Here is a 22145-nt window from a genome sequence, read left to right as displayed (position 1 = left end):
TACTAAGGTCCACTGCTGACTGTTGAGGTCTTGGCTTTACATTCACATTCAGCACCCTACTGCAAGAAGATGACCAATGTCCTGGTATGACTCGTAACACCCAACATAATACTTGCTCTCTCAATTCAGTTTGATTCAAGGGGCTTTTTTGGAATGGGAAACATATGTCAACATTGCCAAAGCAAGTGAAATAAATAACGAACAAAAGTGAAATAAATCCTAAAAAATGAACAGTAAACATTACACTCACAAAAGTTCCAAAATGCTAAAGACATTTCAAATACAGTGGTGTAAAGATGTCCAAATAGTTAAAGTACAAAAGGAAAAATAAAGAAATCGCTCTCTCTGTGAAAGGCCATTAGCAGTGTGAACTGTGGACAACCTGCACTTAGGCAGAGCTCTGCTAAATCAATGCTTGGAAGACAGAGAGGACCAACATACTGATTTCATCAACTGTGACATCAGGACAAAGAAAAATGATAGAAAAAGGCCTGGGATTGACATTGACGTATCTGTATGTCCTGTGATGAATTTTAAAATGCCAAACATGACAATTCCATAAGGTGTCGCAAGAGAACAGAAACAGACTGGAACCCAAGCTAGGGCAGTACAGTATATTGATTGTAAACGCCACTGCCTGTTGGTTCTGGGTGGCAAACATACAATAACATTTGAATTTGATGTCATCCCAATACAATCTAGTCACTGTACTCCATGGTCAATGTTTTTTATTATATGACTGCATGAAATAACAACTACATTAAAACATGATGACATCACACAATCAAACCAAACAGGTAGGATGTTGGAATTAGAATGTTTGGTTGATAAGAGCCAGTGTTTATTGAAACCCATTGCCATAGTGATACTAAATTTATAAAAACACATTTACTTTTGAATATGATGACATCACAATTGAATACAGCATGTTTTGAATGTAGAATGCTTGGTTGGAACTCAGTTTTGGTTGCAACTTGTGGCGGTAAAAACTTTTGCCAGCCGGTGAGCGCCTACAAGCCACTGATGCAGACCTTTGGAACATCTACATTTTAAAAAGTCTAATAAATCCATGTAACATAGCCTACACCTTCACAATAAATCCATTTATTTTAGACAGGTCTAAAGAAACATGACATGAAGAAAATGTAGTCTATTTCAGAAGAACAGAATAGCATACTCTGAGTTGTCCTTATGTTAGGCCCTGATCTGGCTATGCCATATGGCTGTGGGCTACACTAGTTCATTTAGCAGACAAGATTTGCTTAGAATTCCATGGGATTATTTTATATTATTTTATAACATGAAGAATACAATTGAACAAAGCTGAATAAAATAGAAAGGATATTTTCTCCAAACGATGTGAGGAAGTGTTCACATGCGTCTATTCTGTGTTGAGCGGTTAACAAAGAAACAGGTCCTCCTATATTTTTATTTATTTATTTATTTTTTATTTATTTTTATTTTACCGTTATTTTACCAGGTAAGTTGACTGAGAACACGTTCTCATTTGCAGCAACGACCTGGGGAATAGTTACAGGGGAGTGGAGGGGGATGAATGAGCCAATTATAAACTGCTTAATTTAGAGTTATATTATGTAACTTTTGTCATTCTACCAATATTGGGCTATATGCTTATATTTTTAATACATTCTAAGGCGGCATGATGCAACTCTAATGATCATTTGAAAGGCATGAGCTCTGCTTTGTTTTTTTGCGCAGGCTGCACACAATCAGTCTCTCATTCAACATTTGACAAGCACTTGATAATACCTAAAATTTCCCAGCAGCATCCCCTTTGTGTGGCCGTAATTCCCCTTTAAAAAAATCCATGACTTTTGCGGCCAGTGGCCGTTGTGCCCTGGGGCTGAATATACTAATTATACTTCCCTTCTCCAGGCTGCCTGCTTCGAAGCCCCTCTCACTCGCATGGCTCTCTCAGATAGCTACATTTTTATTAGCCAATTCCCATCACGTGATCAGGTCTTTCTCATAGGCTACGAGTGAAGACAGACACATTGGGGACGCAACTGCGCGCGTCCTTATCCAATTCTGAGGCGCATTTTGAAGATACTGGAAGAACTGTCCACATTTACTTTTCGTCAGCCAACAAGATGAGTAGGCTTAAAGCAAAAGCACTAGCCTATGTCAATCTACTATCCCCCACAGTACAAAAGTTGACCTATTGTATTCTGTGCGAAAAATAAATATTCCAAACATAGTCTGGGACAGTTGTGGGATGCGATAGATCCCAAATGAATACAACCACTAGCATCCCTGAAACTTTTTTTAAGCAATGAGGCTGACGCAACAAATCAAAACGTTAAGCTTAAAATGTTGCTAAACTATTAGGCTAGTTCTTCACATTATAAGCGCAGCAATGCACACACGGCAGTAGGCTATAAGTGCGAATGTTCAAAAATGCAATCAATTAGCGGGAAAACACCATTCTCAAAAGTGATTGCAAATGCAATTATGCATGTAATGCTTTTATTCTAAAAGTGAATTTTATGGTGAAAATTATTGTAATGACCTGACTAGATCATAAATGAACAATTGTCCAGACAGAGGCTTGAGTTTGCGAATTTACGGTTTATTAAACCAACTTTACACAGGCTACTGTTTGGGCCGTAGCACACGCCAAATAGATGACAGATAACCCACAAGCCAATCGTGACCTTCTCTTGTGAAGCCCAGACGTAAGAGAGAGAGAACAAAGGCTGAACCTGGTCTTAACTTCCAATGCTCCACCCCCCTGCCCAACCCCCCTCCACGCCACTCCGCCAACCACCAGGATGCCCGGCATCAGAACATTCCAGGCATTCCCGTGATTGGCAGATAGCAGGTTGATTGACATGTCGGACCCCGCGAACACCGGGTACTGGTCAGTACAACACAACCACCTCCTAGCCTAACACATAACACACAGCTGTCTGTGCGGGTCGCTACACAGCCCCCCCACCACAAAGTCCCTCGTCCCCGAGGGAACAAACAAAGTCTCTGAAGCGACCCGGAGGTCTCCTTTGCCTGCGTGGCCGTGATGGTCGCAGAGTGCCCCTCTGGGAACCAGGGGATGAAGGCAGGGATATGGGGGACAAGGAAGCGGGAACGGGTAATACAGTCCGTGGCTCTGGGGAACCACGCGGTGACACAGGGGGAGTGGGCTGTCTGGAGCCTTGTCTGCGGCACCTGAGGGTGGGTGCCTGGAGAATGTCATTGCCAGAGAGGGGAATTGTGGGGGTTCCTGGGGTTTGGGGAGAAGAGGCCCCTCTGTATGGGGCTAACCTGTCCCGGGCCGACCAAACGCCATCTCCGCAGGGGTGCGGATCTCTCTCCCCAGCATGAGGAGGGCAGGCGTGCAGGAGGTGGAGTCTTGGACAGCGGAGCGGCATGCCATGAGGACCATAGGCAGGTGCTTGTCCCAGTCACGCTGGTGTTTGGAAGAGACGATGGCCAGCTGCTGTCCAAGCGTTTTGTTGAAGCGCTCCACAAGGCCATCACTTTGAGGATGGAGAGGAGTAGTGCGGGTCTTGTGCATACCCAGCCTCTCACACATGGTGGCGAACACACGGGACTCAAAGTTTCTGCCTTGGTCGCTGTGGATGGACTCTGCAGCTCCAAACCTGCTGAACATCCCCGCTGTCAGGGCGTCGACGATGGTCTCTGCCTCCTGGTCAGGCAGAGCATAGGCCTCGGGCCATTTTGTGAAATAGTCCATGGCCGTGAGCACCCAGCGGTTTCCACTGTCTGTGGTGGGGAACGGCCCAACTACATCCACTCCCACCCTCTCCATGGGAGCCCCCACTGGGAACTGTTGGAGCTGAGCATGAGAGCGGCCTGGGGGGCCCTTTCTCGCTGTGCAGTTGTCACAGCGGCGACAAAAGTCCTCCACATCCCTCTTGTGCTGCCCCCAGTAGAAGCCCTGACGGAGACGGCGCAGTGTTTTTGTGACCCCAAAGTGTCCAGTCCCCACCCCCCCATGAGTACTCTGGAGCACAGCCTCCCGCAATGCTTTTGGGACCACCACCTGCCACCTCTCCTCTCCCGTAGCTGACTCCTTCCATGCCCGCTGTAGCACGCCATCAGCCAGCCGCAGTCTCTCAAACTTCGACCACAACCCTTTGGTCGTGAGTGAGAGCGCTGTCACCTCTTCCCATGGTGGCCTCACCTGCGCCTCTACCCACTGTAGCACTGGCTGTAGGTCTGTGTCCCGTCCCTGCTGCTGCCGCCATTCAGCCACGTCGACAGTCTGCAGCTCACAGCAGACAGGCCCGCTCGCCCGACACACTGTGGCACAGACACCCTCCTCTGCCCGCAGCTCTCTCTCCCGTCCCTCTCTCCGTTCACAGTGGCGGCAGCCGTCTGCAGTACAGGGCCGACGGGACATGGCGTCGGCGTTGGAGTGGCGTGCCCCTGCCCTGTGCACCACCGTGAAGTCATACGGCTGAAGCTCCTCCAACCAGCGTGCCACCTGCCCCTCTGGCTCTCTGAAAGACATGAGCCACTGGAGAGCAGAGTGGTCAGTCCTTACAGTAAAGGGCAGACCACCCAGGTAGTACTTGAAGTGTTTGACGGAAGCCACAACAGCCAAGAGCTCCCGCCGGGTGACACAGTAGCGGCGCTCATGTTTGTCAAATGTTTTGCTGAAGTACGCCACCACTCTCTCCCCCTCTGGCCCCACCTGGGCCAGCACCCCACCCATGCCCACATTGCTCGCGTCTGTGTCCAGGATAAAGGGCAAGGTGAGGTCAGGGGGGGCGAGCACGGGGGCCTCGATCAGTGCACGTTTGAGGGTGTTGAACGCCTCCTTACACTCCACTGTCCAAGTGAAAGCCTTGTCCTTCGGCAGCAGGCGGTTCAGTGGAGCAGCAACGCTTGAGAAGCCCCGTACAAACCTCCTGTAGTACGAGGCCAGGCCCAGGAAGCTCTTCAGCTGACGCTGGTCGGTGGGGGTGGGCCAGTCTCTGACAGCCCCTACCTTGTCCTCCATGGTGCTGATCCCCTCCTTCCCCACTCGGTGGCCCAAGAAGGACACCTCTCTCCTCATGAAGTGGCACTTCTCGGGGTGGAGCTTCAGACCTGCGGCAGCCACCCTCTCCAGCACACGCCGTAGCGCCCCCAGGGCTGACTGGAAGGAGCTGCCATGGGCCAGGATGTCATCGAGGTATACCAGACACTGCTGTCGGGGGATGCCATCCAGCACCCTGTCCATCAAACGCTCAAAAGTAGCTGGAGCGTTGCACAGGCCAAAGCACAGGACCTTGAACTGCCAGTGTCCTCTGTTAGTGGAGAACGCAGTTTTGGCTCTGGCCTCTGGGGAGAGGGGCACCTGCCAATAGCCACTGCGGAGGTCTAGTGAGGAGAACCAGGAGGACCCCCTAACCAGGTCCAGCGACTCATCGATACGTGGTATGGGGTATGAGTCCTTCCTGGTTACCTCATTCAGCCGCCTGTAGTCCGCACAGAACCTCAGCTTGCCCCCCTTCTTCGGAACCATGACGACTGGCGCCGCCCAGGGGCTGTCTGAGGGCTCAATGAAGTCTGCCCGCTGCATCTCCAACACAGCCTTGTCTGCCGCCTCCTGGCGTGCCAGCGGGATACGGCGGGGACGCATCTTGATGGGTCGAGCATCACCTGTGTCGATCTCATGCTGCACCAGATGAGTCTGACCCACCTCTTCCTCACTCAACGCAAAGCTGTCTCTGAATTCAAACAGCAACTGCCACAACCGTTCCTGCTGCTCGGGGTCAAGACCAACACAGTTCCTCCCCCATATCTCCCTCACTGCAGACAGTGTCCTCTCCTCTCCCATCTGGGGTAGCTGGGCTGGGGGGGTGCGGCCCGGGCTCACAGAGGGCTGTGTCATGGAGGTAGCTGGGGGAATGTAACACACCGCCGTAGGTGACAGGGGGACTGGGGAAAAGTCACACACAGCTGTGGGGGAGGGGGCGCAGCCATGAGTCTCTGCTGCTTTAACTGTTGGAGTAAAGGGTTTGTTGGGTTGAGTGAATGTGACATTAGGGGGGGCCATGGTGACTTCCGTCCCTCCCTGGAAGCTCAGTGTGCCCCTATTTAGGTCTAACTGGCAGCCTGTGCTCCTAAGAAAGTCCAACCCCAGGATACAAGGGTCCTGCACAGCCGCCACCCACACAGGATGACGCACAGTCCTGCCCCCTACTGTCAGAGTCATTATTCCCTTCCCTTTCATGGGTGCCAGCTCACCTGTGACTGTGCGGAGCTGCACAGTTGTAGGCTCACACTGAGTCCAACCTGGCACAATATCTGGCCTCACCAGGGTTACTGTGGACCCAGTGTCCACCAGGGCGGAGCAGGGCACCCCCTCCACAGTGACAGGGACATGACAAAAGTCCCCAACACAGGTCCGGCCCACCACAACAACAGGCTCCATCCGCTTGCCCTCGTCTGCTTCTGGGGGAAGTGGAGCCTTGCTTCCCCGTCTGTGCCGGTGGGCTCCTCCTGAAGATGATGGTGGTTGGGATAGAAAGCCAGGGGTCCGCACTACCCGGTCTATGCGGACCCCGAGCCGTTTCCCTGAGCTCTGGGGGACATGGGGCAATCTCGGCGCAGATGGCCTGGCTGGCCACAACCCCAGCAGACCCTGGGACCAGGGCGTGTGTTTCGTGCCGCCTGTAGCGACACAGCACGAATGAGTTTTGTCATTTCGGCCACCCAAGCAGGCTTTTCCAGCTCCGGGCTGCTCTGCCCCCCAGCTCGCACAGAGGGTGTGTCTCCCTGCACCCCCACCAAAGCCCCAGCTGAAGCCCCAGCCCACACCAGCTCCCTCTCCAAAGCCATCTCCAAGGCTGTCTGCAATGACTCAGGATGAGCCAGCTGGGTCTGTATGCGCAGCTCCGTAGGAGAGAGCGCCTGTATGAACTGGTCCCGTGCTAGCTCGCTCTGCACGGAGGGGGGCATGTGAGCATATGCCCGCCGAGAGAGGCTCTCAATGTCATTAGCTAGCACCCGTAGAGGCTCTCCAGGCTGCCTGAGTCTATTACTCAGTTCGGAGCGCAGTAGCCCGGGCTGTACACACTGTCCATAGCGCCTCCTCAGTGCTCCCACTAAAGCACCATAATCATGCCTGTCCTCGGGGCTAATCAATATCAAACAGGCCAGAGCTTCATCCGTGAGGCATAAAGCCAACTGCAGTGCCCTTTCTTCATCCGACCACCCCCTAAAATGAGCTAACAGTTCAAACTGAGCATGAAAATCTTCCCAATCCGCCTTACCGGAATACTTCGGGGTCTTAACAGATACGGACGCAGCCGGGAACTGGGCGCCGCCATGTTTGTTTACATCCTGAGCCCCAGATTCCTCGTCACGCCGCGTCGACGTCACCACTTCGGTCCGCCCACCAGAATCCGCGCGAAATACAGTCGACGAAGCACTCATGCCCGCTTCAGCCGCCATCGCTCTAACGTCCTCCCTCAAGCGGCCTCTGCGCTCCGACGCCCTGGCGATCTCCTCAGACAGAACCCCCGACGTCCATTCACACGCACCTCCTTGGCCATAATCGTCCCCTACCTCCACCTTCACTTTCGGATTCCCTCGAAGCATTTTCAATCCCCGTTCTCACCTACGGTAGCTAGCCACATAAGTCAGCTAGCTAGCTGGCTAACTTGTATTAACCTTTTTCACTTCTGACACCAATGTAATGACCTGACTAGATCATAAATGAACAATTGTCCAGACAGAGGCTTGAGTTTGCGAATTTACGGTTTATTAAACCAACTTTACACAGGCTACTGTTTGGGCCGTAGCACACGCCAAATAGATGACAGATAACCCACAAGCCAATCGTGACCTTCTCTTGTGAAGCCCAGACGTAAGAGAGAGAGAACAAAGGCTGAACCTGGTCTTAACTTCCAATGCTCCACCCCCCTGCCCAACCCCCCTCCACGCCACTCCGCCAAACACCAGGATGCCCGGCATCAGAACATTCCAGGCATTCCCGTGATTGGCAGATAGCAGGTTGATTGACATGTCGGACCCCGCGAACACCGGGTACTGGTCAGTACAACACAACCACCTCCTAGCCTAACACATAACACACAGCTGTCTGTGCGGGTCGCTACATTATGTTCCCCAAACTTGAAACTCACGCGCTGCATATGTTTGCCAGTTAGGCTCTACACCCCTTGTAAAGCGGATTAATGTGCTTAATTTTAAGAAGTTATTTGGCCACTTTAGTTGTGATACAAACCTTATCAAAACATATAGGCCTATAGGCTAGGCTACATAAGGTGTGCGACTATGAAGTTGCCTTACTGCACACAAGCTGGGCATTATTCATATATATATCGTTCACAAGTGATAGGCTAATATTGTCACCCCTCAGACTGTTGATTTAATCTTTACATATAATAATAATAATATATGTGTGAAATTTGTTTTGATTTAGAATGGACCATTATCATGCACAAAAAATACATGTCATCTATGCACTTAAACACTGTTCCCGTGGTTCATTTTCATGCCAGCCAGATAGGCTATACTCCTGTTGTAAAGAGAAGCAATGTGCTTAGTATTAGGAAAATAGGCCTAGCCTATAGAAAGCTGATGGGATCCTCCTCTTTTTAATAGAAGCCATCACTCTTTTTTTCACTCAATTGCATAGCCTATAGAAATGTTGCGCAACATGAGCTTATGGGCTCTCATACATTTTTTATTAGATTTGCGATCACATTTGCATTGATGTCAGAGTGATTAGAAGGCCAATAGAGTGCTGAGTACCAGGCAGGTTTGGTAGGCTACTAATGACCATCAAAAGCATCAGAGTTTGGAGAAGCCTAATTACCGTGACTAAATGGTCACATGGAATTTGACTGCCCTAATGGCAACAACCCTAAGACTAGCTGTGCTCTGCTATCCAAAATAATCAATTTGAGAGAATCGACCATGGAGGGGACAGGGACACCAGTACCTTCTTCGCGTGGAGGTCTCACCCCCACAGAAGCCCACCTCAACCCCACTGAGCCCACTCTCTCAGGCCTTTGCTACAGTTCATTACTCACACAGTAAGAGCCCCTTTCTACCTAACTGACTATCCTACAATATTAAATCTGTCACTGTCTAAATAACAAATATTTTCATGACTTAATGTTTTCCAGCCTGCTGCCTCTATCTGGCGTGATGCCTCACTGCAGGTGGCGGCCCAGTCACACTCTGAGGTCTCCAGTTGTGAGAAGTACTGGGAGTGCCAGTGCATACAGCTAGCTGGGATTCAGTACTACTACATCCATGTGGCTTTTGGCTTCCTGCCTCTTTCTTTTGGTGGTGGAAAAAGCAATCACTGAGGTCATAATTTTGACATTTTTTCATGAGGTACTTTTCACCTAGTGGTTGTATCTATAGATTTCCATATGAAAATAGCTTGTGTGCTGAGTATAGGATATCCTCAGCTGTCCGCTATTGACATTTTCAAGAATAGGAGGCCATTGCTGTTTAATGTACAGAATTACATGATAAATTTCTCTTCAGAGGAGGATTTACCTAACTTTACCTCATTTTATCAATGATTGACAGATGATTCTCTGTGTTATTTTTTAATCATGTCAGAGACGAAGGCCCGTTTTGTGGGCACTTTGACAGACTGCCATTTCAAATACACTAATGTGGATTTAACACAAAATAAATAAGACAGTACTAAGAAAGAGGACAATCAATACCTCTTAAATGGACATTAAATACCATTGGAAAAACACTGTACCTGGGATATGCAAATTGGCTTTGCTGCCGCAAAGCTACATTTAAACTAATCTGAGATGTTATCATCTGTCTTTCTTCTCTCCTCTCCCTTTTCCTCCCTCTCTCTCTCTCTGAAAATCTGATACCTAGTCTGCTGACATTTCTGCTTTTCTCCATGATTCATTTGGCAGATTGAACTTTGCAAATACTGTATGCTTTACAGTCATCCGGTCTATTTACAAGATAAACATCCTGCGCTAATATTATCTTTGGAAACAAGCTCGAGACGCATCGAGAGGCATCCTTAGCCTGCCGCGGATGCATCACTGTATTTGTAGTGTCAACAGAGCTGAATGAGTCCCGGAGTGAACCCATCAATACTCCATGTACAGAGCACTGCTGATGTGGCTTAGCGCTCTGTACGCTGGGGACTGGGACTCCATTCTGATCCAGAAGAGATTTGGATCAGTGTTAATTTTGAGGATATGTTGACGCTGGACACACATGGTGCTTCTGGTCTCTCATTGTGTCATATGCAATAACAACGTCGACCGAACGTCTGAAAGAGACTGCATTAGAGCCTTTCTGCATGTGTTCTTCGAATGACATGGCTCTATATATCTACACTGACTCGCACTTCTGGACATCACAGATCGTTTCTCGGTTAAGTCAGCTGAAATTCGCTGAGGACAAGCATTCAACCACACTCTCAGACTGAACGGTGTGTCTCTTCAAATTAAGGGCCCACTCACTCACCCCCAAAAATGGCAGAATGACTACAGTATTTTGAAATGCCAGGGGAAGAGATACAGTACTGTGTATGGGCCTAAGATCATTATACAAGAGCTCACTACTCTCAAGTGGAAAAGGTTTTCACAAAAACATATACAGTGCCTTCGGAAAGTATTCAGACCACTTGACCTTTTCCACATTTTGTTACAGCCTTATTCTAAAATGGATTAAATAAATAAAACAGAAATACCTTATTTACATAAGTATTTAGACCCTTTGCTATGAGACTCGAAATTGAGCTACGGTGCATCCTGTTTCCATTGATCATCCTTGAGATGTTTCTACAACTTGATTGGAGTCCACCTGTGGTAAATTCAATTGATTGAACATGATTTGGAAAGGCACAAACCTGTCTATATAAGGTCCCAAAGTTGACAATGCATGTCAGAGCAAAAACAAAGCCATGAGGTTGAAGGAATTGTCCGTAGAGCTCCGAGACAGGATTGTGTCGAGGCACAGATCTGGGGAAGGATACCAAAACATTTCTGCAGCATTGAAGGTTCCCAAGAACACAGTGGCCTCCATCATTCTTAAATTGAAGAAGTTCAGAACCACCAAGACTCTTCCTAGAGCTGGTCGCCCGGCCAAACTGAGCAATCGGGGGAGAACAGCCTTGGTCAGGGAGGTTGCCAAGAACCCGATGATCACTCTGACAGAGCTCCAGAGTTCCTCTGTGCAGATGGGAGAACCTTCCAGAAGAACAACCATCTCTGCAGCACTCCACCAATCAGGCCTTTATGGTAGAGTGGCCAGACGGAAGCCACTCCTCAGTAAAAGGCATATGAAGGCCCACTTGGAGTTTGCCAAAAGGCACCTAAAGACTCTCAGACCATGATAAACAAGATTCTCTTTGGTCTGAATGCCAATATCACGTCTGGAGGAAACCTGGCACCATCCCTACGGTAGGGACTGGGAGACAGGATCGAGGCAAAGGTGAATGGAGCAAAGTAGAGAGAGATCCTTGATGAAAAACCGCTCCAGAGCGCTCAGGACCTCAGACTGGGGCAAAGGTTCACCTTCCAACAGGACAACGACCCTAAGCACACAGTCAAGACAACGTAGGTGTGGCTTCGGGACAAGTCACTGAATATCCTTGAGTGACCCAGCCAGAGCCCAAACTTGAACCCGATCGAACATCTCTGGAGAGACCTGAAAATAGCTCAGCAGCAACATTCCCCAACCAACCTGACAGACCTTGAGAGGATCTGCAGAGAAGAATGGGAGAAACTTCCCAAATACAGGTGTGCCAAGCTTGGAGCGTGATACCCAAGAAGACTTGAGGCTGTAATTTCTGCCAAAGGTGCTTCAACAAAGTACTAAATAAAGGGTCTGAATACTTATGTAAATGTGATATTTAAAATAAAAAAATTCAAACATTTTTAAAAACCTGTTTTTGATTTGTCATTATGGGGAATTGCGTGTAGATTGACGAGGGATTTTTACATTTTTAAAACTACATTTTAGAATAAGGTTGTAATGTAACAAAGCCTGAATAGCTTCCGAAGGCACTAAAATAATATAGAAACGTAAAATGTCAAATGTTGGTCCCGTGTTTCATGAGCTGAAATAAAAGATCCCAGAAAATTTACATATTTTTCTCAAATTTTGTTCACAAGTTTGTTTACATCCCTGTAGTGAGCATTTCTCCTTTGCCAAGATAATCCATCCACCTGACAGGTGTGGCATATCAAGAAACTGATTAAACAGCATGATCATTACACAGGTGCACCTTGTGCTAGGGACAATAAAAGGCCACTCTAAAATGTGCAGTTTTGTCACACAATACAATGCCACAGATGTCTCATGTTTTGAGGGAGTGTGCAATTGTTATGCTGACTGCAGGAATGTCCACTTGAGCGGTTTTTAGAGAATTGGCAGTAAGTCCAACCAGCCTCACAACCGCAGACCATGTGTAACCACGCCAGCCCAGGACCTCCACATCCGGCTTCTTCACCTTCGGGGTCGTCTGAAACCAGCCACCCGGACAGCCGATGACACTGGGTGTTTGCACAACTGAAGAATTTCTGCACAAACTGTCAGAAACCATCTCAGGGAAGCTCATCTGCGTGCTTGTCGACCTCACCAGGGTCTTGACCTGACTGCAGTTCAGCGTCGTAACCGACTTCGGTCGGCAAATGCTCACATTCAATGGCCAATGGCACGCTGGAGCAGTGTGCTCTTCACGGATGAATCCCAGTTTCAGCTGTACCGGGCAGATGGCAGACAGCTTGTATGGCGTCGTGTGGGCGAGGGGTTTGCTGATGTCAACGTTATGAACAGAGTGCGCCATGGTGGAGGTGGGGTTATTGTATGAGCAGGCATAAGCTATGGACAACAAACACAACAGCATTTTATCAATGGCAATTTGAATGCACATCACCTCATGTTTCAGCACGATAATGCCTGGCCCCATGTCTCAAGAATCTGTACACAATTCCTGGAAGCTGAAAATGTCCCAGTTCTTCATGCTCACCATACATGTCAACCATTAAGCATATTTGGGAAGCTCTGAATCGACGTGTACGACAGTGTGTTCCAGTTCCCGCCAATATCCAGCAACTTCGCACAGCCATTGACACAGCCTGATCAACTCGAAGGAGATGTTTCGCACTGCATGAGGCAAATGGTGGTCACACCAGATACTGACTGTTTTTCTGATCCACGCCTCTACTTTAAAAAAAAAAAAGAAGGTATCTGTGACCAACAGATGCATATCTGTATTCCTAGTCATGTGAAATCCAAAGATTTTTTCCTAATTAATGAATTTAAATTGACTGGTCCTGTGTGGCTCAGTTGGTAGAGCATGGTGCTTGCAATGCCAGGGTTGTGGGTTCGATTCCCATGGGAGACCAGTATGAAAATGTATGCACTGGAAGTTGCCCTGGAAAAGAGCATCTGCTAAATGTAAGTTATTTCCTTATATGAACTGTAACTCAGTAAAATCATTGAAAATGTTGCGATCATATCATATGTTTGTTCAGTGTATTAATTTGATGAGGTTTGTTGACTGAGAAAAACACTCTCATTTACAGCAGGGACCTGGGGAACAGTTGCTGTACTTCTTCACATACAGTATACAGTTCAATAGATTTGATGAACACGGGTCACTTTAATAAGGTTTACATACTCTTTCACCCACTTTATACGTATACTCAGTGATCAGTTTATTTATTAGGTACACCCATCTAGTACTGGATATGACCGCCCTTTGCCTCCAGAACAGCTTGAATTCTTCAGGCCATGGAATATTGCTCCATTGGTATCGAGGGATCTAAAGCCAGGAAAACATTTCTCACACCATTATACCACCGCCACAAGCATGTACCGTTGATACCAGGCAGGATGGGGCCATGGACTCATGCTTCTTATGCCAAATCCTGACTCTGCCAACAGCATGACGCAACAGGAACCTGGATTCAAGGCAAGGTTCTTTCGGTGTGGTCATCTGCTGCAATAGCCCATCCGTGAGAAGAACCGACGAGATGTGCGTTCCGAGATGCCATTCTTCACACTCCTGTTTGTAGCGTGCCTGGTAGTTTGCACGATTCTTGCCATTCTCCTTTGACCTCTCATCAAAGAGCTGTTTTCGTCCACAGGACTACCGCTGATGTCACGTTCGTCGTTTGGATGAAGAGAGGAGGACCAAGGCGCAGCGTGATATAAATACATTCTTCTATTTATTATAACGAAACGAAGAATACTTAAACAGACTTACAAAAACAACAAACGTGAAGCTATATAATGACAAGTGCAGCCACAGGCAACTTACACATAGACAATCACCCACGAACTACCTAATGAATATGGCTGCCTACATATGGTTCCCAATCAGAGACAATGATAAACAGCTGCCTCTAATTGAGAACCAATCTAGGCAACCATAGACATACAAACACCTAGACATGACAACGCCCCATAAACATACAAAACCCCTAGACAATACAAAAACACAGACATCCCCCATGTCACACCCTGACCTAACTAAATTAATAAAGAAAACAAAGAATAACTAAAGCCAGGGCGTGACAGCTGACTGGATGTTTTTTGTTTGTTGCACAATTCTCTAGACACTCTCATGCGTGAAAAGCTCAGGAGGCCAGCCGTTTCTGAGATACTGGAACTGGCACCTGGCACCGACGATCATACGATGCTCAAAGTCGCTTAGGTCACTCGTTTTGCCCATTTGAACGTTCAATTGAAAGGTAACTGAATGCCTCGATGCCTGTCTGCCTGCTTTATATAGCAAGCCACGGCCATGTGAATCACTGTCTGTAGGAGCGAACCATTTTCGTGAACGAGGTGGCCAATGAGTGTATACAGTGAAGGGAAAAATGCCTCAATTTTCTCTATCTTTACATATTTTTATACTGAATGTTATCAGATCTTCAACCAAAACCTAATATTAGATAAAGGAAACCTGAGTTGAGAAATGACAAAAAAATATGTACTTATTTTATTTATTTAATTAACAAAGTTATGCAACACCCAATTCCCCTGTATGAAAAAGTAATTGCCCCCTCAATAACTGGTTGTAACACCTTTAGCTGCAATGACTGCAACCAAATGCTTCCTGTAGTTGTTGGCCAGTCTCTCACATCACTGTGGAAGAAATTAAGCCCACTCTTGCATGCAAAAATGTTTTAACTCAGCGACATTTGTGGGTTTTTAAGCATGAACTGCTCGTTTCAAGTCCTACCACAACATTTCAATTGGGATTAGGTCTGTACTTTGACTAGGCCATTCCAAAACTTAAAATGTGATGCTTTTTTAGCCATTTTCATGTAGACTTGATTGTGTGTTTTGGATCATTGTCTTGCTGCATGACCCAGCTGCGCTTCAGCTTCCCGCTCACCGAAGGGTGACCTGACATTCTCCCGTAGAATTCTCTGATACAGAGCAGAATTCATGGTTCCTTCTATGCATCAAGTCATCCAGGTCCTGATGTAGCAAAGCATTGCAAACCATCACACTAGCACCACCATGCTTGACCGTTGGTTTAAGGTTCTTACTGTGGAATGCAGTGTTTGGTTTTCGCAGACATAATGGGACCCATGTCGTCTGTGAGCTGAAGCACAGCTGGGTCATGCAGCAAGACAATGATCCAAAACATACAATGAAGTCTACATGGAAATGTTTAAAAAGCAACACAAGTTTTGGAATAGCCTAATCAAAGTCCAGACCTAATCCCAATTGAGATGTTGTGGCAGGACTTGAAACGAGCTGTTCAAGCCTGAATACCCACAAATGTCGCTGAGTTAAAGCAGTTCTGCATGCAAGAGTGGCCCAAAATTCCTCCACGGTGATGTGAGAGACTGATCAACAACTACAGGAAGCATTTGGTTGCAGTCATTGCAGCTAAAGTTGGCACTGGCCACTGAGTGTATATGCTGTATTCTAGTCATGGCTCATCCTATATCACTTCTGGATTATGTGTGTTCATTTAAAAAATATATATTTCTAGGTATTACTGCACTGTTGGATCTAGAAACACAAGCGTTTCTCTGCAAACTTATGTACGCGACCAATAAGCTTTGATTTGATACCTACATCTTATTTTTTATTTCAAAAAAATATTTATTTTGACAGGGAAGACATATTGAGACCTAGGTCTCTTTTCCAAATGTGCCCTGTATAATACAATATAAAATACATATACATAATACATATATACACATTAGAATTCAAAAACACTTACAACAGATTTCATGGGGAAAGAAGACAGATGTTTCATAGTATTCCTGAAAGCATATGTGTATCTCCTTAAATAGTTTGAATAATGGACCGATTTTGAATACTCTGACATTGACTTCGTTATCAGGACTTCTGTGGTACATCTTGAAAGGCAAATCATATTTTCATGGATGCTTCATGTGTAATTTCTCTGCTGGGGTAAAGTGAGACCTGAGTGGTCTAACTCTAACCCTCACCCCCCCACCCCCCCACACACACATAAACACAACATATGTAAAAGGTAGTGTAAAAACCCAATCTAAGTCTGAGTGTACTCACTGAGTTCTGAGATGCTGCCTACGCGTGTGGCTAGCAGGCACTGCTCGATGGAGCGTAGCTCCGACTGACTGTAGGCGTGGCCCTCCCCACTCTTCCCTGACCGTTGCAGAGTCAGGCTCTCTGGTAGGCTTAGCACACCTGGAGGAGGGAGAGAGGGAAAGTAAGGGGAGAGACAGAGAGAGAGAGAGAGAGAGAGAGAGAGAGAGAGAGAGAGAGAGAGAGAGAGAGAGAGAGAGAGAACAAGAGTAGGATGAAAGGGAAGAAGAGGAAGGAGGAGAGAGACAGGTGGTTAAGAGCAGACAAATGCATAAAAACAGTAGACACTCATGATGGATCAATCCTTTTTGTATCACAAAATGTAAACTAAGCTAAAAGTAGAAAATTACAATAATCCTATGCAGGAAGAATAATACAGCACAAGTGGGTACTTTTGTATTGAGGAGAAGTGACTTTTCCATTGCAGGAAAGCCTAATGTTCATTAAATATGTCAGTTTGTACTGCACTGCAACAGGTGAACGGTTTGGCCCAAAGCTCATGGTCAGCCATCTTTGTGGAGGGGACATTGAGGAGTGCATATCTTGTACTGTATTGTGTTTCTGTCTACGCAAGCAGTCACTGTGTGTGAGGAACAACACCTGGCAGTCTCTGTCGATGAGCTAGGGTGTAATTGTTTGTTGTTTACAACTCGAGGCATTGGAGCAGGGAGAGGATAGACTTCATCCCCTCAATTTCAGAAATGTCCCATTTGACTGCCTGTGCTTCATAAGAGTATTATTGCTTAGAGATTTAAAAAAGAAAATGTTATAAGATGATTTGTTATGATGTGGGATGGTGCCTGCTTTGATTTGACTGTCTACCAGGTAAACTCTACCTGTTGCCGAATTTATGTCCAAACATTTGCTATTATGCTGCGTACGCGCTGGATTGGGTGCCGATTCATATCTAGTTTAAAGGCGCCAATTAGGGCACAGGGGTTTACTTTCTTCCTATTTTGTTACTTTGATAATATGCTGTACATGTAAGAGCTGTTTTATTTTAAGTTGATTAATTGTACGGCAGTTGGATTTGGAATGCCATCGCATTTATTACGGCTACTGTGATGTATTTTAGAGAGATAATGTCTCCTTTCTAGTTAAGGGAGTTGGTATGACCCAATCCAGGTGAGACGGTTACCAACTGGTATTTATGTCTGTCTGTTTCAGGAAGGGGGTAGACTGCTGCTGATAGTTATCTCTCTGTCTCCGTCCGCCATTTTCAATACAAGATGCTTGTTGTGAGGCATTCTTAAGTGCAGCTCAGCGGTAAATAGCTGTAATATAATGTATAGAGTGTTTGCTAAACAGTTTAATAATCTAGCTTTTCTTGTTTTTGTGGATCCATTCTGGATATTCATGTCGACTTCCATCATGGAAGACACCTAACTTTATCACAATTCCACACCTGCTTATTGTGTTCTTTATTAAGATCTGAACCATCAGGTGGCCATGTTAAATTATAGTTCCTCATTTAAAATACGTCTATTTAGCTCTGCAGATATCAGGGTATGTGCTTATATTTCTATGTTGTAACTATACCTCTCAGTTTGGCTCAGATGGAGTGTTCTACCTAAACTAATATCGTGGAGGCAGTTTCATCTTGGCTGCTGCCACAAAGCACATTAGTCATTCTCCCCTGCTCAGGGGAAGATGAGGCAGATTGCTTTCCGTCACATTTCAGACTTCCACATTTAATATTTTTCCACAGCAGCGCAGTGCTGCTACTGCTTCCCCCCACTCACCACTCACACCTGCAGTGTGTCAAATAAAAAAAATGGCTGTAACCAATGGCTCTATTCTCTCCAAGCAGAGGGGAAACACTTCCTCATTCTCAATATGCAGCTAATTCAATTGACTTGCTGCCTAGCCCTGCAGTATACAGTACACTAGTCATCAGTCTCCAAGGAATAAACAGGCTTTAAGGGAATTTAGTAATCCTCCTCTGACCCATTGGACATGATTAGACTAATGTGTTACATATATTAAATGATCTGAGGCCTCTGTTTTGAGAGTCCAAACATTTCTTCTTTTTTTGTTTTTCTCCTTCAGGGTCGCGATGGTCAGAATATTGAACTGATGAAACTCAGTCACCATGGAGATGGAGGGCTGTGACGCAGGTAGAACAGGTGTTGTGTGATGCAGACCCACAGTGCACTGCTCAGTGTCCATGACCCCTCACATTGTACACCTCAGTCAGGTACACTACCTTGGACCACGTACAAACACATGTCTGTCTAACAAAGGACACTAGACCCAGTCATCTGCTATATTAGGATAGGGTCAGATGTCTGATGCAGCACCAACCAAACCTAACTTTACAGTACCAACCAATGCCTTGGGGAAAGACCCTTACAGGTAGCCTGGTCCCAGATCTGTTTGTGCAAATCATGACAATGACTGTAGGTGTTGGCAATAGAGCACAACCAGATCTGGGACCAGGCTACCTTACAGTAGACCAATGGCAAAGAAACAACCAATTTTCCTTCAACAACCACCTGGGCATATCATGGAGGTCTCTGAAATACCTTCTTTAATATCGTTCTAGATGACAATGTGGGCCCTTTAACTGCAGCGTGTGCGAAGCTCCAAGTAATCCAGCTTCAAGCACTTAAAGCAGTGTGGGGCTGTCCTGGCATCTCTCCCCGCGCCCTCGCCTGCCAGCACTTTCACACCATTATATACAGTACCTAGCTAAATGGGGATCTCAGGGAGAGCTGTTAGGCTACCACATGTACCTCCAACTTTGACATGCAGTGATTTATCAAAACACCAATCATTTGTGTGGGGAGAGTAACAACAGCCGCATTTTTCTGGGGGTAAGTTTCTAGTATCGTGCACTAAAACCTAGAAAAGGCAACACCAAGAGGACTCAAGGGGATGCTATGAGTTCCAAAAACACTAAAGTGTAGGGGCAGCAGTCTAAGGCACTGCATCGCAGTATGAGATGTGTTACTACAGACCCAGGTTCATTCCCGGGCTGTGTCACAACCAGCCATGGTCGGGAGGTCCATAGGACGGTGCACAATTGGCCCGTGTCATCTGTCTTAGGTGTGGGTTTGGCCATGGGTGCTTTACTTGGCTCATCGTGCCCTAGTAATTCCTTGTGTTGGGCCAGGTGCCTGCAGGCTGACCCCGGTCGCCAGTTGAATGGTGTTTCCTCTGACACATTGGTTAAGCTGGCGGGTGGTTAGGCGGGTCATGTTTCGGAGGACTCATGACCACCTTCGCAGCGATGAGACAAGATTGAAAGATAAACAATTAAAAAAAAAGGGGGGGGGGTAAAGTACAAAAAATAAATATAAATAGATAAAAACACTGAAGTGTCACCTTGATTCCCCATAACCTTTATTTAACTAGGCAAGTCATAAGCTTGGCTGTGCTGGCTGGCACCCTTTTCCCAGAGGACCACAACATGCAGGACATGACCTGAACATCCACTTAGCCCATTGGTGTCCATCAGCCTGTGCCAGACCTGAGACTGGAGGGAAGAAGAGAAGGAGAGAAAAGGGCCAGACATACTGATGAGCGAGTTAAGACTCCTTCCTGTTCTCTCTCGGCTCCCTCTGTCTATCTCTCCATCCCTTGGCCGTCCTTCAGTCAGGCCAACACAGTTCTGCTGGAGCTGGACAGGCTTTACTCAGAAGATCATTGAAAAGTCAGGATTACCGAGGGGCTCTAGAGAGTTGTTTACTGTGAAACTTGGCCAAAGTAAAGACCTGTATCAATGTCCTGAAGCAAAAAAATGTGGTTTCCTCCGTTTTTGAGCCTGTAATTTTCCAATGTCCTCAAAATGTATTAATTGATTTATATGTGGGAGTGTTTGCTTGAAAAACACCTTGCAAATGTGCAAATTAGCTTTTGGCAGTAACTTCCCTGACGTTACTATGACGCAGGGTGCAGAATCATGCAGTGATGGTGCAGCACCAGCTGACAGTGAAGTGCAGGCTGCTCACAGGCTTGGCTGTGGCAAGGTGACTCACTGCATTCTAATGCAAACCAGTGAAGCAACAGCCCGCAGGGAAGAACTGCTCGAGTTCTTACACACACACCAGCCACAACCACAATACAGTACCCACTTTCTCTCTCTCTGTGCGTGACAAAAAGCCATGCCAGCACTCCTCTCCTGATGATGTCCCTGTCACTGTGCTGTGGATTAAACCTGGCAATATTCAGCCATCGGAGAGCAGATGATTAACTTGTATTGTCTGAAGTTGTTGTTTTACAAATGACAGAGGAATCTGTTTTGCAATGACAGAGGTCCCTCTGACATTTGGTGGCAGCAGTGGGATCCAGTAACCACAGGGTATCACCTGTCCAGCCATTGAGTGTTACTGGTTTGAAAAACCAGGCATTTGAAAAATAAATTTCAGCCTTTGCATCTATTTGCCTTTAACTACACTCTTACAAAAAAAGGTTCCCAAAAGTGTTCTTCGGCTGTCCCCATAGGAGAACCCTTTTTGGTTCTAGGTAGAACCCTTTTTGGTTTGAGTTAGAACCCTTTTGGGTTCCATGTAGAACCATCTGTGGAAAGGGTTCTACCTGGAACCAAAAAGGTTGTACCTGGAACCAAAAAGGGTTCTTCAAAGGGTTTAATATATATATATATATAATATATATATATATATTAACCTTTATTTAACTAGACAAGTCAGTTAAGAACAAATTGTTATTTACAATGACGGCCTACCCCGGCCAAAACCAGACGACACTGGGCCAATTGTGCGCCGCCCTATGGCACTCCCAATCACAGTCGGATGTGATACAGCCTGGAATCAAACCAGGGACCGTAGTGACACATCTTGCACAGAGATGCAGTGCCTTAGACCGCCGCCCCACTTGGGAGCTGTGGTGACAGCTGAAGAACCCTTTTAGGTACTAGATAGCACATTTTTTTCTAACAGTGTACCTGTGCCAAGTGACTGCTATTGCTATTAAAATTATCCACATGTGTGAGCAACTGAGTCATAAGGTTTAATGCATGAGAGAGAGAGAGAGAGAGAGAGAGAGAGAGAGAGAGAGAGAGAGAGAGAGAGAGAGATCCTCCAGGCAAGCCACTCTTTACTGAAGGATGAATACATTTATGTGTACAGGAGCCCCCCATCTCTCTATGATGAATGCTTAGTATTCAATAATAGGGATGTTTTAAAGTGGACAGTCTCATACAGCCTCATAGAAAAGATCTGGGACATTAAAAGCAATGGTTTGGAACACTGAGTCTGTTCTACTGCAACTGGGAGTACATAGTAGTTACAGTAACTTTTAAATGTAAAAAAACTATTACTGTTTACTTTGCCGATCTCACTAAAACATTGACTATGAACTCATTGCTGAAGTAATCAATGTTATGAGCACACGTCCATCTGAGCTACTATATAGGCTTAATAGAAGAAAAACAACAACCAAAATGTAGGGAGAAAAGCGGGAACAGAGCACGGTTACTACAGTAGGCTGAGGTGCACCATTGCAGTATGCAGTCTCACTTTCCCCATCATTTGAAGAAGTAATATCACATGCCAATGCGGTCATAACTGTCCTAGCTGTGTTGTCTATCTCTACCGCCCCCTGTCTGTAGGGCTGAATGCCTAGCATGCAGGGGCAGGGAC

At 46.4% G+C, this 22145-nt stretch overlaps 1 protein-coding gene across 3 annotated transcripts in view; it reads right to left on the bottom strand.

Annotated features, from left to right (window-relative positions):
• Positions 1–22145, bottom strand: part of LOC139540183 (ankyrin repeat and BTB/POZ domain-containing protein 3-B) — a 164853-nt gene that overhangs the window by 31209 nt on the left and 111499 nt on the right. For all 3 annotated transcript variants that reach the window (XM_071343788.1, XM_071343787.1, XM_071343786.1), the window contains exon 2: positions 16507–16644. In XM_071343788.1, the coding sequence (XP_071199889.1) occupies positions 16507–16644 (138 nt within the window). The remainder of the gene's footprint in view (positions 1–16506; positions 16645–22145) is intronic.

The sequence above is a fragment of the Salvelinus alpinus genome, chromosome 15 (assembly GCF_045679555.1).
Source record: "Salvelinus alpinus chromosome 15, SLU_Salpinus.1, whole genome shotgun sequence".
In the NCBI taxonomy this organism is placed as follows: Eukaryota; Metazoa; Chordata; class Actinopteri; order Salmoniformes; family Salmonidae; genus Salvelinus; species Salvelinus alpinus.
Note: the sequence above shows the minus strand (reverse complement) of the source record. Positions and strands in the feature narration are given on the sequence as shown.